At 37.2% G+C, this 14,430-nt stretch overlaps 1 protein-coding gene across 2 annotated transcripts in view; it reads left to right on the top strand.

Moving 5' to 3' along the window:
* The window catches only part of Strn (striatin), a 98,786-nt gene that overhangs the window by 39,452 nt on the left and 44,904 nt on the right, over positions 1–14,430 (top strand). For both annotated transcript variants that reach the window (XM_041630941.1, XM_041630942.1), the window contains exons 2-3: positions 3,315–3,418; positions 12,254–12,327. In XM_041630941.1, coding sequence (XP_041486875.1) covers positions 3,315–3,418; positions 12,254–12,327 — 178 coding nt within the window. The remainder of the gene's footprint in view (positions 1–3,314; positions 3,419–12,253; positions 12,328–14,430) is intronic.

Raw genomic sequence — 14,430 nt, 5'->3', positions numbered from 1 at the left:
ATTGTGTCTCACTACCACGGAACTCTATGTTAGATTAAAGGCCATTTTCTACAGCTCTTTGAAGAGGTTGAAGATTATACTATCTATACTAAATATTAACTCTATGTATCTAAAGAACCTGATTAGCCTAAATATAAATATGACAAACATAGATGACTATTGATCTATAATTCTTGATACCTATTTAACTTGAAGACTAAGAGAATAAAAACTGTGCAATAAATGAGGACAGTGACCTCCAAATGTAAACAATGTATATCATTACATAAACAATATATAAGTATCTTAATTAGAGGTAGAAATGTACATTGCAATATGGTAAATATATATATCAATACATAAAAAATGTTTTAAACTGAGGTAGAAGCATATTTGCATACAGTATTCAATATAATTTAACTTTCTATCAATATACAAGAATCGATACCAATATAATTTTCTAAAAACAATAACTCACAAATACCAATTGATTATCCCGTCACCAATAGCCATATAATTTGCAAATGATATTTCTTTTTTCTACTTTTATACTTATTTTTCCTTAATTAAACAACTTTTGTCAGCACCTCTAGCACATTGGTAAATGATTGTGTTGAATTGGGTATTTTTTGTTTTGCTTCTAACTTTATTTCAGTACTCCTAGGTTTTTCTGTTGTATATATTGTTGGCATTTTGGTTGAGTTGGAACCTTTTACTTTCAAAGTTGTTATTGTATCTCAGTTGGTTTAAAAAGTCAGGCAGAAATCTTAAGTTGAAAGAAAAGTTGAGAGGACCTTGCAAAGAACTTGTTTTTCCCTGAATTATAAGGGCTAGTTGCCAGCTAGCCTGATAGTTCATTGTCTCAGTCCGAATACCTCAGTGTTTTATTTCGTACAAAGAAATACTATCCTGTGTAACACACAGCATCAATATCAGGAAGTTAGCCCTGATATACTAGTACTTTCTAATCCTCAGGCTCCCTTCTTCCTGTACTGTCTGTCTGAATAGCTCTGCACAATCCATTACAGTTCAGAATCATACACTGCATTTGATTTCTGGTCTCTTTAGTTCTTCAACCTGAAACAGTTTTTCTGTGACGTTACGAGTTAACTCATTTGAAGATGACAAGAAGGCTGACGCGAAAGGACGCTAATGTTGAATTTCCTCAGTGTCTCCTTCGTCCTTATGTCTTATAAATGTCTGAGCTTGAGGAGCACCGTGGCTCCACGACTCTCGCAGGTTTGCTTTGCATGCATTGCCAGTTTCTGTAACACTAACAGGTTTTTCTGTTTGATTATTAACTAGACTCTGGTGTGAATTGATAGACGAGGGAAGTAAGTGTCGTAGGAAGGCAGGCAAGTTGCCAGTGGGTTGGAGACTCAGTCACAGTACAGACTTTATGTTATAGGTTGAACTGTAGAATTACCCAGGATCAGTGACATGTCAGAAGTTCAGAAATAACCAAAGAATATAGAGGATGAAATTGGTGATTTATGTTATTGTTACTTTGCTTGGTTACATTTATTAGGTTTATTGTTTTTACTAACAACACTTTTTTTTTTAAAAATGTACTCATTGCTCTTTCAAAGCCACTGGTTGCTTGGCCAAATGAATTGGGCTGACATAATCTTCTGACGAGCTTTCATTTTTTTCAGCTTGAACTGTATGTGCCGTTGTTGTATGTATGTCACCTTATATATACATTTAAAGCATATGAGGATCTTTGAGGTGTGGACAGATAATTGTGAATATTCAGTGCCTTTTCCCCTTTTTATCTAAATTTGAGATCCTGTTTCTATATACAGTTGAATTGTTGCCAGTCTTAATTACTTTAATAAGGAGAATGTCCTTTTAATTGAAATAAAATTTTAAGAGCTTTTTGAAATGAAAATAAACACATCATAGTACCTATTTATAATTCAAGGTTATGAGGAGTAGCAAATTAGATTTTATGTATGTTCATCATGGTACTAAATAAGTAGAACTGAGTCTCCTTTAAATTAAATAGAACTAAGTTTATTGGTTTATTTATTAAACCATTGTTGGACCACCCTCGAAATTCTTTAGGGGTATTTTAAAGTCTTCCTTAAGTATGACATTCTTTCTTGAATGGGAAGCAGTGTTCATACATACACAGATAACATTGCTGTCTGTCCCTGACTTGCCGTGGTAGAAATGGGTGAGAAGAGCATGTGCAAGTAGTAAATTGGGGGTTATCTGACGCACCTTAAATGAGCACCTTCCTGCCTTTATAGAGCTTACAAACTGCTTGGACAAGCTAGTAGTCCAGCGCTTGTGGTTTTTTAAGCAGTGATGTTATTTCAGTCCTCAGTGTCTTTCTGTTTCTGCTGCTCTTTCCTGTCCCTTTCCTGCTGAAGCTGAAAGTTGTGTGTCATTTGTCTCATGGTAAAATGCTGAATTGTTGTCACTCTTCAGGGAGGAGCAATGTGCTGAGGCTCGGCATCTGATTGTCCCTTTTCTATTCTCTCTCTCTTTTCTCTCACATATGAGAAAAGAGCTATTTATTGTTTGTAGAGTAAATCTAGGACCAAGTTAAGGACTCTCTTATAAAATTTAGATATATCAGGAAACTTCTGAAATTCCATACGTGTACTTAGTGTGTCTTGGTTCATACTCACTCCTTCCCTTCATCTCCCCAGCACCCTACTCTTCCCCATCTTATCTCTTGTCTTCCTCACAACTCCCTGTCTTACCTACAGAGTCCGGTCCGTGCTGCCCATAGGCCCACATGTATGAGTTAATACACCGTTAGTGCTGCCCCTAGGCCCATGTGTATGGGGTTATCCACTGAAGTCTGGGTGACCTACCAGTGCCTGCCCACCCCAAAGTGACTGTCTTCCTCACCACCCCTAGGTACTGTCCTCTCCTCAATGAGGGATCTAGCATGAGGGGGTCTTTCCTCCCTCATATGCCAGGATATTTAACTCTCGTCTTAATAATGAAACTCTTAAATTTGGAAGAATTTATAAGAATTCTGGTCATTTTGCTTTCCTGCCTTCATTTTTTATAAAAATGAAACATCTTCCAAGGTATTTTATATCTTGGACAAACTGCATGTCTACTTTGTACCCTGTTTGTTGTTTTGTAGGTCCTTAGGGAAGATGGGGACCACACATGGCAATATCCCTTTCTGAAATAAACTGCACGTAGGTCTCTTGTGGATATTGTTTTCAAATTAAGACCTTACCCCTTTCAGCTAATACTTCTTTAGTTTGCACTGTGACGGATTTGAAAAGGAATTGTATTAATGCTGTTCTAAAAGTTGTTTTTAAAATGTTGTTCTGAACTGAGTTTTGCCTTTCTCTCCCTTCCAGGCCCAGATTGCCTTCCTTCAGGGGGAGAGGAAAGGTCAAGAAAATCTGAAGAAAGATCTAGTGAGGAGGATCAAAATGTTGGAATATGCCCTGAAGCAGGAAAGGTAATCAGTGGGCTCCTTCTGTTCCCACCATCTTCATTATCCTACCATTCCTGAACTAAAACCATATCTTAGTTCTGTGTACTCTTGAGAACCCGAGTAGGGAATAAACATTTATGTATGATTCTGTGTGATTTATGTATGCAATATGTTAATCTTACCATAAATAATAACTTTAGTACGATAATTTACATGGCTTAAAACATTTTAGCCTTATTTATTCACACTCTGCCTCTTATATGAAGCTGATGTTCTTTCTAGACGTAGACTGTCATCTGTTTCTCTCCCTTCCACCTTCTGCTCTTTGTAGGTTTGCTTGTTTTGAGATAGCCTTAGACTCAGACCCCCTGGGTAGACAGTGTTGGCTGGCCTTGAACATTTTGTCGTCCTGCCTCTTAACTCCCAAGTGCTAGGATTATGTTCATGACTGAGATGCCTAGTTAACATATTTCTCAGTTCTCCTAGCATCCCTCAGTCCCTACCCATTACATTCTCTACCCTCTACCCTGAACTCTTCAGCCCAGGGGCTGGGCTGCCTTTCCCCCAGAGGCTCTTCCCTGTATAATTTACATAATTTGGTTACCTGCCCCTTTTTTTATACCTTTGACCTCCTGGCTACACCCCCCCCCCCCACACGCATGCACGCACGCAACCCCCCCTCCCCCCAGTCTACTCTGGATGTTCCCAGATGTCCTTGTTCCTGCTTTTACCTACATTCTCTTTTTTAAATCTACAATAAACTTTCTTTTCCACCATACTTAAGAGCATCCATGTCTTGTCCTTTTTATTTCCTGTTTTTTTTTCATCCATGAGTAAAATTATATTTTAATTGTAAGGAAATTTTTATGATGCTTCTCCCTTTTTTATAATGTAATATTCAGTTTGTTACAGTTTCCTAAGAAAAAATTGCTCTGATTGACAATGCCTTTTCATAGACTGTTGAAGGAGCTGTGGGCTGTATTCCTGCCGCCCAGCTCCCAGCCGCCTGGCTAGCTTATGCCCCAAAATAACAACACACAAATTGTATTCTTTTAAACACTGCTTGACCCATTAGTTCTAGCCTCTTAATGGCTAATTCTCACAATATTGCCTAACCCATATTTAGTAATCTGTGTAGCACCAGTCTTACCAGGAAGGATTCAGCATGTCTGACCTGGCGGCTGGCTGCATCGCGTCTGCTCTGGACAGGAGAGGCATGCGTCTGTCTGAGGCGTCTTACCTCACTTCCTCTTCCTCCCAGCGTTCTGTTTACTCCACCCACCTATGTTCTAACCTATCAGGGCCAAGCAGTTTCTTTATTAATTAACCAATGACCTTCCTCCATCAATAGACTTTAAAAACTTTTTTTTTCCCTTTGTCCTATGTGAGATACTCTTATCTCTCCAGAAGGAGAGCTTGCCTTGCAATTTTGCTAGTTTGGGTTATAAGTAAAGGGAAATAGGTCACATGTGAGAGTTTGCGGATTAAGTTTCTTTAATGGGTTGTTTTTGGATTTTTTTTTAAATCAACATTCTGAAGTAGTTCATTGTTTTCAGTAATCCGAACATTTGATAACCTGGTATTAGAATTCTCTGTTTTAGTACATTTTTGCCTTATTTTGATAGTCTCTTGCTTTTCTTCCTTTTTTGAAGTTGACAAATGGACTAGGTGTAAAACCACCATAAAGTAGCATTAACATTAAATATTTTTAAACATTGAGAAATTGATATGAAAGCGGTTTCTCTAGTTGGTGGAAAAATAAATGGATTTTTCTATGCCTTAAGAGGTTGATTGAAGTGACATTAGGGAGATAAGAAAAACATTTCTAAAAGTATGTAATTTGCAAATATTTTAAATCTCAAGCTGTCTTCACTGTAGGCTTTTCCAGAGGTGAGGGAAATGAGAACAGTAATAGATGTATTATTTTGAGTAAATACAGTGTGTGTCCTAGCTCACTTTCTGTTGCTGTGATATAAACCTATCAAAACCAACTTGGGGGGAAGGTTTTGTTTCATTTTAGAGCTTCCAGGTCACAGGTCACAGTCTGTCACTGAAGGAAGTCTGGGCAGGAACTCATGGCAGGAATCTGGAGGCAGGAACGGAAGCAGAGACTGTGCTTCCTGGCTTGCACCATTTGCTTTTTTGTTTGCTTGCTTGTTTGTTTTTTTCCTTTATTTAATTTTTTTGTGTGTGTGCATATATGTCTGTGCACTGCATATGTACCTGGTACCTGCAGAGGCTAGAGGAACTACGTTACAGACAACTGTGAGCTTTCATGTGGTTGCTTGGAATTGAACCCAGGTCCTCTGGAAGAGCAGCCAGCACTCTTAACTGCTGAGACATCTCTCCAGCCCCTTCATTTGCTTTCCTGTTCAACCCAGGACTACTTGCCAGGGGTACTCACAGTGGGCTGGGCCCTCCTACATCAATCTTTAATTAAAATACCCTACAGATATTCCCACAGGCCACTCTGATGGGGACAATACCTTAGTTGCTGTTTCCTCTTTTCCCCAGGTAACTGGAGTTTGTGTCAAGTTGACAAACCAGCAGTGTCCAGACCCAGAGACTTAAAACTAAGTAATTGTTGTAGAGTCATAGGTCAGAACTCTCCAGGCTGAATCTAGAGTCTGTACTCTTTTATTATTTTGTTATCTATAAATCCGTAGAACTGAAACGCAAATACTAAAGTAACCAGCAATGTGTGTGTGTGTGTGGGGGGGTGTGCATACACATGAAGGCTTGTATCTAGACGTACACTGAGGTGCTAGGGGCTGAGGTAGAAATGTGTCCATGATCCCCAGTGGGGTCAGAAAGAGGGAAGCAGCTAAGATGCCTTGCCAGTGAGGCAAGTGTAGAAAGTAGAGAGACCACATCAGAACCAAACAACGTGCACAGTAATTTGTAGTCATGTGTGAAGAATGTTAAGAGTATAGTGGGCATTAGTTATTATTTGATGACTGCAAATGGATTGTGGAGTCTATTTAAGGAGTTTAGACATTTACCTTAAACATGGAAGGAAACATGGAAAGCTTTCAGATGTTTCTATCAAATGATCTTGAACTAATTCTCTTGTACTCTTTACTCTCCTTTGCCAACTGTACATTTTTCTTTGCTTGATTATGCTTGGTGTCAAAGAGCCTGTGGTTTTTTCCTTAAATTATTGCCTAACTCTCCCCTAATTAGTTTAATTTGTAATTTCTTTTTTGTTTTTTCCCGTGTTTTCTAAGAGCAAGAACCTTCTCTTATCTAACTACCATGTACTATTGTTGGTTTAATTCTGTTACCTGTCAGATATCCTAATAGTGATCTTCATAGCGGATCATCCCCTACCTCCAATCTAGGATCCAGTCTGAGATCATGCTGCTAGGGGAAGGTTTTAAGCATGAAATACATTTTAGAAATATCTTCCTGGGGACTGTACTGGAAAGGTCTGCTTATCAGGGCAGGAGTGTAATAATAAATGAGAAATGATAAACATAGTACCTGCTGGAATAGTAGTATCTGCCATAAAACATTTTAAGTACAAAGAATCTAAAAAGTGGAATTATAAAAATGTGGAGATGGTATCCTAAGAGAGAAAGGAAAAGTCAGGAATGACTCCCAGGTTCCTGACTTGGGAGAGAGGCAGTGGAACAAAAGAAAGAATACAGTTGAAGGTAGATTGCTACCGAGCCGTGGGAAGCAGGTGCATTAGAGAAGGGATAAGGAGGAAGAGCCAAAAAAAAGAGTCACCAAGGAGGGAGAGGCCGTGTTTGGGAAGAGGAAGGAGAGGGAGGTAGACACTGCCAGATGCCAGTGCAGTCTCCATGCAAGCTGTGGCTGAGTGTAGTCATTGGGGCTTGCCCATTGGTGCCTGCTGATGTCCTTGACAGGACAGTTCCCCAGAGGTGGTAAGAACAGGAGCCAGGTCACAGGAAGAAGCAGAGGGAAGGGAAAGAAGAGACAGGTGAACCCCCTGACTGTTTGCAGATGGTTGTAGAGCAGAAGAGAAAGAACTGGATAAGTCTAGGGAGATTTCTTTTCTTTTCTTAACCCACCCCCGTTAACAGAGAGATTCAAAACCAATTTTGGTTTTCTGGGTGTTGGTGAGGTGATGTGGGAGTTTTTCCGATCCAGTGGCACTTGTTTTGTTCAGTTTGGTTAGTTGTTTTCCCTTTGGACAGAGTCTTGATGTTCACATTCATCAGCTGTGGAACCCCTGTAGTCTCTGGGTGCTGGGATTATATGCATGCCTCACCATGCACAGCTACATGAAACTTTAAAAAAGATTCATCATTATTATGATTAGTTGTATTTCATGTGTGTCGATGTTTCGCCTATATGTGCACCATGTGTGGGCATAGTATTCCCAGAGACCTGAAGAGAGTGTTGGATTCCCCTGGAATTGGAGTTATAGAAAGTTGTGAGTTGCCATGTTGTGGGTGCTGAGAATTAAACCCAGGTTTTCTGGAGAGTGGCCAGTGCTCTTAACTGCTGAACCATTTCTCCAGCCCCTGCAGTGACACTTTTTGAGGATATTAACAGATAGATACAAAGCATGTTCTTTATATCATGGAGCTTTTGACTTCTTTTCAGTCCTAATCCCAGGAATTAAGAAAAAATGGATTGAGGGCATTTGAAACAAAAATTTGGAGACATTAGCCACTTAAAAATTGTGTGTGTGTGTGTGTGTGTGTGTGTGTGTGAATGTTCTTGTGTTTGAGTATAGGTGTGCACATGCTATACAGTGTGTATGTACTACGGTACATGAGTGAAGGTCAGAGGGTGACCTTGAATGTGCGTCCTCCCCTTCTTTTTTGAGACAGATCTCTTGCTGTTTACCACTGCTTGTGTCAGGCTGCCTGGCCTGTGAGCTTCCAGGGATTACATACATAAGCTCCTGTTCTGGCTTTGTGTGTATGTTTGTTCTGGGGATCTGAACTTAGGTCCTTATACTGGGCAAGCTGGTACTTTACCCAGGGAGCCATCTCCTAGACCAAGCTTAGTAACTTTATACATACTCTTGCAAGCTTTAATAGTTACTGTGTTTGTCATTTATTTTGCCCTGGTCTGTTTTTTACATTTAATTTTGTTACAACAGTTTATTGCAATACAATCACAAATAGAAATATCATACAGCAAGATTAAGGTGGCCACTCAAACACCTTTGCAGCCATGCATCCCGGTTAACATTTGTACAGCTAGAATGGCCATTCAGAGGTCAGAACCTCACTTCTGATTTTCTACTTTTAGTATCAGTTACATTCTTATGGCCCCGAACCATTTTAAAGACGATTCAGTATTATACCATTTCACCTATAAACAGCTAAGTAAAGATCAGTGTAGATTTTCTAAGTTCCCCTCTTGAAAGAGACAAAATAAGAACTGGATCTTTAATATAGATGAACTACTCACCTAGCATGAATTTATCAAAGCTTCCTGTAAAGCACAGTAAACTTTACAGAATAAGGAGGCTTACATATTTCTTTTTAACAGTGCAGTGTTTGACTCCACATTTTTTCAGCAATTTAATTTTAAGGAATCTATGTAAAACCAACTTTGAAGCTTTCTCTTGTGTTTCCCATTTCTCTGTACTTATTGTTACTTTTATCTTTACTGTAATAGTCCAACTGTCTTCTTGCTTTTTTTATTTCTAAATTCTAATTCATCTTCTAGATAAGTGGTAAAATTTTCCAATTTTAAAAAGGAATAATCATAATATATCCCTGCTTTGAAATACCTGGTTAATTTCAAAGCTATTCCTATGTAAGTAGCATTTTTTTTTCAGATACCTTCTGTGAACTTTGTTTCTTCTAATTCTTTTGCTCACTATACCTAGTGTTTATAGTATTTTGACCTACTGGATGTTTATGTTTTAGGAGCCAGAGCTTGTCCTAAACACAATAGTCGTTTGTGCAAATCCGGACAGAAATCTCTTGTACATCTTAATGATTGAGGTTTAGTCAAAATTTCCTGTTACCTATGTTTTGCAGAGTTAGATGATCCTTTGTCCACATCCTTCAGATATATGCTTACAATGCTTATGTCAGTATGCAATACTTTTTGTATTTTCCTATGTCCTAGGCATCCTCTTGTTTTCACTCTTACTTCATGATAAACTGCAGGTTATTTCCAGCAGTCAGCACACCACCGTGCATATGATAAGAATTCAGTAGTGTGTTGAAATTAATCACTAGGGAATGGGGAGATGGCTCAGCTAGTAAAGTGCTTGCCATGCAAGTATAAAGACATGAGTTCAGATCCCCAGCCTTCACAAAAAACAAAGCAAAACCAGGCACAGTAGTACTTAAATAGAACCCCAGCATGGGGGCAGAGATAGGCACTTGAGATTTACTGATGGGCTATTTATTGTAGCTGAAATGGCAAACTCTGAGTTCTATGAAAACTCTGTCTCAAAAAACAGTATACAAAATGATAGTGGAAGACATTTATCTTTGTCTTCTGTCTCTACACAGAAACACATGAGCATGCATACCAGTACACTCACTTGTACATGTGCGTGTACACACACACACACACACACACACACACGATCATTCTTTTTAGTGTTAGCATTTTAGATGTGATTGGACACGTTTTTTTATTCCCAACATTTTATTTATGAGGTTGGTTTTTAAACAAAGCTAAAATAAGAGTTCTTTAGTATATTATAACTTTGAAACATGTTTTATGCTATGCAGTAAAGGCTATTAGGGGGTAGGGAGTGTAGGTGTATATGAAGTAATGAGATCTGTAGTTATCCTGTAGGTCATGAGACAGAGAAAACAATAATAAACAAGATTGTTAACAAAATGACTTGAAGTATCAAAACAGTAGGAAGCCATGAGTTCTTGAGAAACATTGTAGCATTTTCTCTCTCAGGATGGTCTAAGTTTGAGGAGGGCTGTTACTAAAGTTTATTTAGAAAATTTAATAAGAGGGAAACACAGATCTTAGGAGCCAGAGCTTGTCCTAAACACAACAGTTATTTACATATTTTATCTTGGTTTAATTTTTTGTGAAGTAGTAGTTGATAACGTGACTGTCTTGTTACATATATTGTATATAATGTTTTCTGGTTGTTTTAAAACTAACTTCTGTTGCAATTTTTTCTAAGACCACTAGAATGCACTCTAATGCAGCGTGTTGTATTGAAATGCTTTTTCCCTGTGTGTTTACATCATATAAATAAGCTTCATATTGTGACTACTTTTATTTGGTGTTATCTGATGTCAGGTCAGTTGTGTGACTTTTAAGAAGTTAGTGTGACTTTGTCTGTGGCAGATGAACTATTTCCGGAAATCTGAAGAATGACAATTGCATTAAGAATCTGTTTACTTTCTTCTAACAGGGAGTCAGGCAAATATCTCCACAGCTTACCTTCTGATCATCTAGTATATGGAAATAGATGTGGACATTTTTAGTTCAGTGATGAAATCACTGTGTTAAGAGACACATTGGGATATGGAGAAGCATGTTCTAGATAATTTGGTGGCTATAATCTGTAAATTGTCTTAAGACTCCCCTCTATATAAAAAATACGGTTTTTATCAATAGCTACAAAATGATTATTGAGAAATAGTGAAAGATTTCAGTAACTTATATATCGGAGTGAACAATTTTCTTGATCTAATTTTAAATTATATAAAAATCTTAGGATAAGGGTTCCATCCATTTTTTTGAAAAGAATTTTAACTTTAATTTTTTGTGTGTGGGTTTTTTTTTGCCTGTATGTATGTATGTGTGTACATATGTATGTATGTACATGCACCATGCATGTGCCCGTTGCTGAGGAGGGCTCCTGATCCCTGGAACTAGGGTTACAGATGATTGTGAGCCATCATGTAGGTGCTTCGAATCATGTCTCAAGAAGAGTAACCAGTGCTCTTAACTGATGAGCCATCTATCCAGAACACATGCTCTTCCCCCATACCATTCTTTTTTTTTTTTTTTTTTTTAATAAGGAAGAAATGCTTTCAATTTGACTATGTTGCCTTTTCCTTCATTCTTGCTTTGGTTCTGAAAATTATTTTTATTTGAATATTTTATTGTTGTTTATCTTAACTTACAAGTATTTGTTCACAAAAACCCTTTATCTTGTAGAGAAGAGTTAAAATATACAAATATATTAAGCATATGTGTTATTTTTATTTAATCTTAAATTTTTCTTATGTGGATAATTTTTTTGTTTCATTTGCCTTGATCTGAGATGGTTACATTAGATGATTAGTCCAGTTAGCTGAAAATAATAATACTCTGCTAACTTTAAAAAGAAATTAGACAGTCTTCTTAATTATGGTTTTTTTTTCTGACTAAAGATAAAGTACATGTTAACTACTACTGCTAGGCTATCTCATTGCACAAGGATGACTTCATCTGGGTTTTGCTATGCTCTGATTGCTCACCATAAGAATATTTGGAGAATTGTAAGTACCAAGTAAGGCACATAACAATATAGATAATGTTTCCTTTTAAGATAAACCCAAGTATTGAGACAGGCTAGTTTTAACAAATTAAATTGTATAGTAAAGGCCTCTTTTCTTAATTGATATAATTCAGCTTAAAATCATTAAGAAAATTTGAATACAACAGAAACTAGAATTTATGTGGTTCATCCTAGGTATAAAATAAAATTTTTTATTCCTAGTGTTATCCCTTTGTTTGCTTTGTTATAACGGCAGTTGGTGATTCAACAACCAAAACGGCAAGTTTTTGTTTTGTTGTTGTTGTTACAACTTTGACACCATGGAAATCTCAGCGCCTTTGAAAGTTCTAGGCATGTTTAACCGGGACTGTTGCACACTTATAACTTTTTTTTACATATCTTAAAGCGTATTTAAGTTATTTAACATGGTTTGTATTTTCTCATTTCTTTATTAGAGCCAAATACCACAAGTTGAAATACGGGACAGAACTGAATCAGGGGGACATGAAGCCTCCAAGCTATGATTCTGGTAAGCTGCTTATAACGGAAGTTTAAGTTAAATCTAATATTTTGTAGAAAAATTTGAAACTATAAGTTAGCATCTATTTGCATGTTATTTTTGTTGTCTTGTTTTTGGAAACTAATCATTTCGTGTCATGAGATCATTTTGTAGCACTTTTCTCCATCCCTTTTTTAGTTCACCGTGTTCTGCCTATGTTTTACATATAGTAGAAGGTTCATGGGCTGCACCAGCCATTTCTTAGTGTATCTTCCTTGCATTAACCGACACGTTTGGCATGAGAATACCAAAGTGCATGCTGTTCGGAAATCCCGTTGAAGAGCAGAACTATGGAAACATGATGTTTCTTCTCTGAGCATAAGGGAATTGGCGAATCTCTTACGCATGATGCCTCAGTGGGCTGGGGATGCAGCTTAGCCTGTACTAGGCCCTGCGTTCAGTCCTCAGTACTACCAGCAGCAAAAAGCAAACAAACTTGACTCCTTAGGTGAACTTTCTTACTTAGTGGAACACAGGGTATGTTCATTAGCAGATGTAAATGAAGAGTGAGGAAAATTGTACCAAAGTTATTACCATACATAATTTCTGTCCTATTTCATATGTAATTCTTATTCAAATAGTGGAGGTATTAGCAAGCATTTGTATGTCATTTATTAAAATCCCTACTTATAATTTTAAGGGCTTCATTAACTTTAATCATTTAGTGAAGATATTGTTATTCTCATTTTATCTATGCAAAACTAAAAGTCACGAAGTTGGAGAATTTTCCTGAGGTTAACCAGTCATTAAATGATGTGGTAAATGGAGTGAACTCAGGCTTACCAGACTCAGAAATTCATATTCTTCCCATTTTCCACATTTGAGTACAATGGAGAAGCTTTCCAAAGTGGATTCTAATGGTCTCACTTTACATCCCAGAATATTTCAAGTATGTTCTTAAAGTTTTCCCAAATTCTTAGTTATCTGTTGTCTCTCGGTTGACCTCTAATTTTATTAATTTGAGTTTTCTATGTCTTTAGCTAATTCAGCTCAGGGTTGTCAGTCCTGTTTTTCTTTACAAGGTCCTAGCTCATCATTTCTTTCATTCTTTACACTTTTTCCGTTTCATTTATTTCTGCTCCGGTTTTGATAATTTCTTTCCACCTATTTCTTTGTTTTTTTTTTTCTTTTCAAACCATTGAAGTGCATTTTAAAGTATTTATTTGGGGTCTTATTCTTTTCTTATTTTTCATTTTAAATTGTGTGTATGATATATATGAACATGTGCATGTGAACTTGAGTGTAGGTTTCTGTAGAGGCCAGAGCAGGTCATAGGACACGTAGAGCTGGAGTTACAAGTGGTTGTGAGCCAGCTGATGTGGATGCTGGGAACTGAACTCTGGATCCTCTGCAAGAGCAGTGCATACTCCCAACTGCCGAGCCACTTCTCCAGTCCCTCTTTCTGCTTTTTTATTCCTATTTGAGGTATTGTGTTTTTTAGTTTTAACACTTATGCAAAATTTTATTTATTTTATAATCATTATGTATTTATTTATTTATTTATAGATGACTATCATGCAGTTGCCCTCATACTTCCTATGTAACTGAGTCAATCTCTGGTCTTCTCCTGTCTCTGTTTTCTAAGTCTTAGAGTATATATAGGTGCCCCTCATCCTCATTGGTTCAATAAGATATGTTAAAATTCCTTCCATGATCATTTCCATCAAAATGTGTCTTTCCACACCTTGGTAACACATTGTTAATTAAAAGGTACTCTTCTTTTTCTTTTTACCCCATTGCATGTATAATCTTGTTAATGCCTTATGAAAAGTCTCTATGCATTTAAAGAACAGCAGCATATGCAGGGTTTTAATGGTGTACTTCTGTCTATTTTGATCAGGTTTAATGATCTATATGTTTGAAGGATGATTGCCAAGTTTGTTTTTCCTGTAGAATATCATAGGGTGGAATGAAAATTTGTTAGAAAAAGCAGAGAAACCAGAGAGAAATTATAGAGTGATCTCAACCTAAACTGAACTTTTCTTTGGCATGAATTTCATTCATAAATCATAAATGGGGACCTATAGCAAAACTTTAATATATATCCAGCTGAAACTAGCATTCATTGTTTTA

Source organism: Microtus oregoni, unplaced genomic scaffold (assembly GCF_018167655.1).
Source record: "Microtus oregoni isolate MIOR12 unplaced genomic scaffold, Mior012 000036F_ref0000092, whole genome shotgun sequence".
Classification (NCBI taxonomy): Eukaryota; Metazoa; Chordata; class Mammalia; order Rodentia; family Cricetidae; genus Microtus; species Microtus oregoni.
The sequence above is the reverse complement of the archived record's forward strand: the minus strand, read 5'-3'. Positions and strand labels throughout refer to the sequence as shown.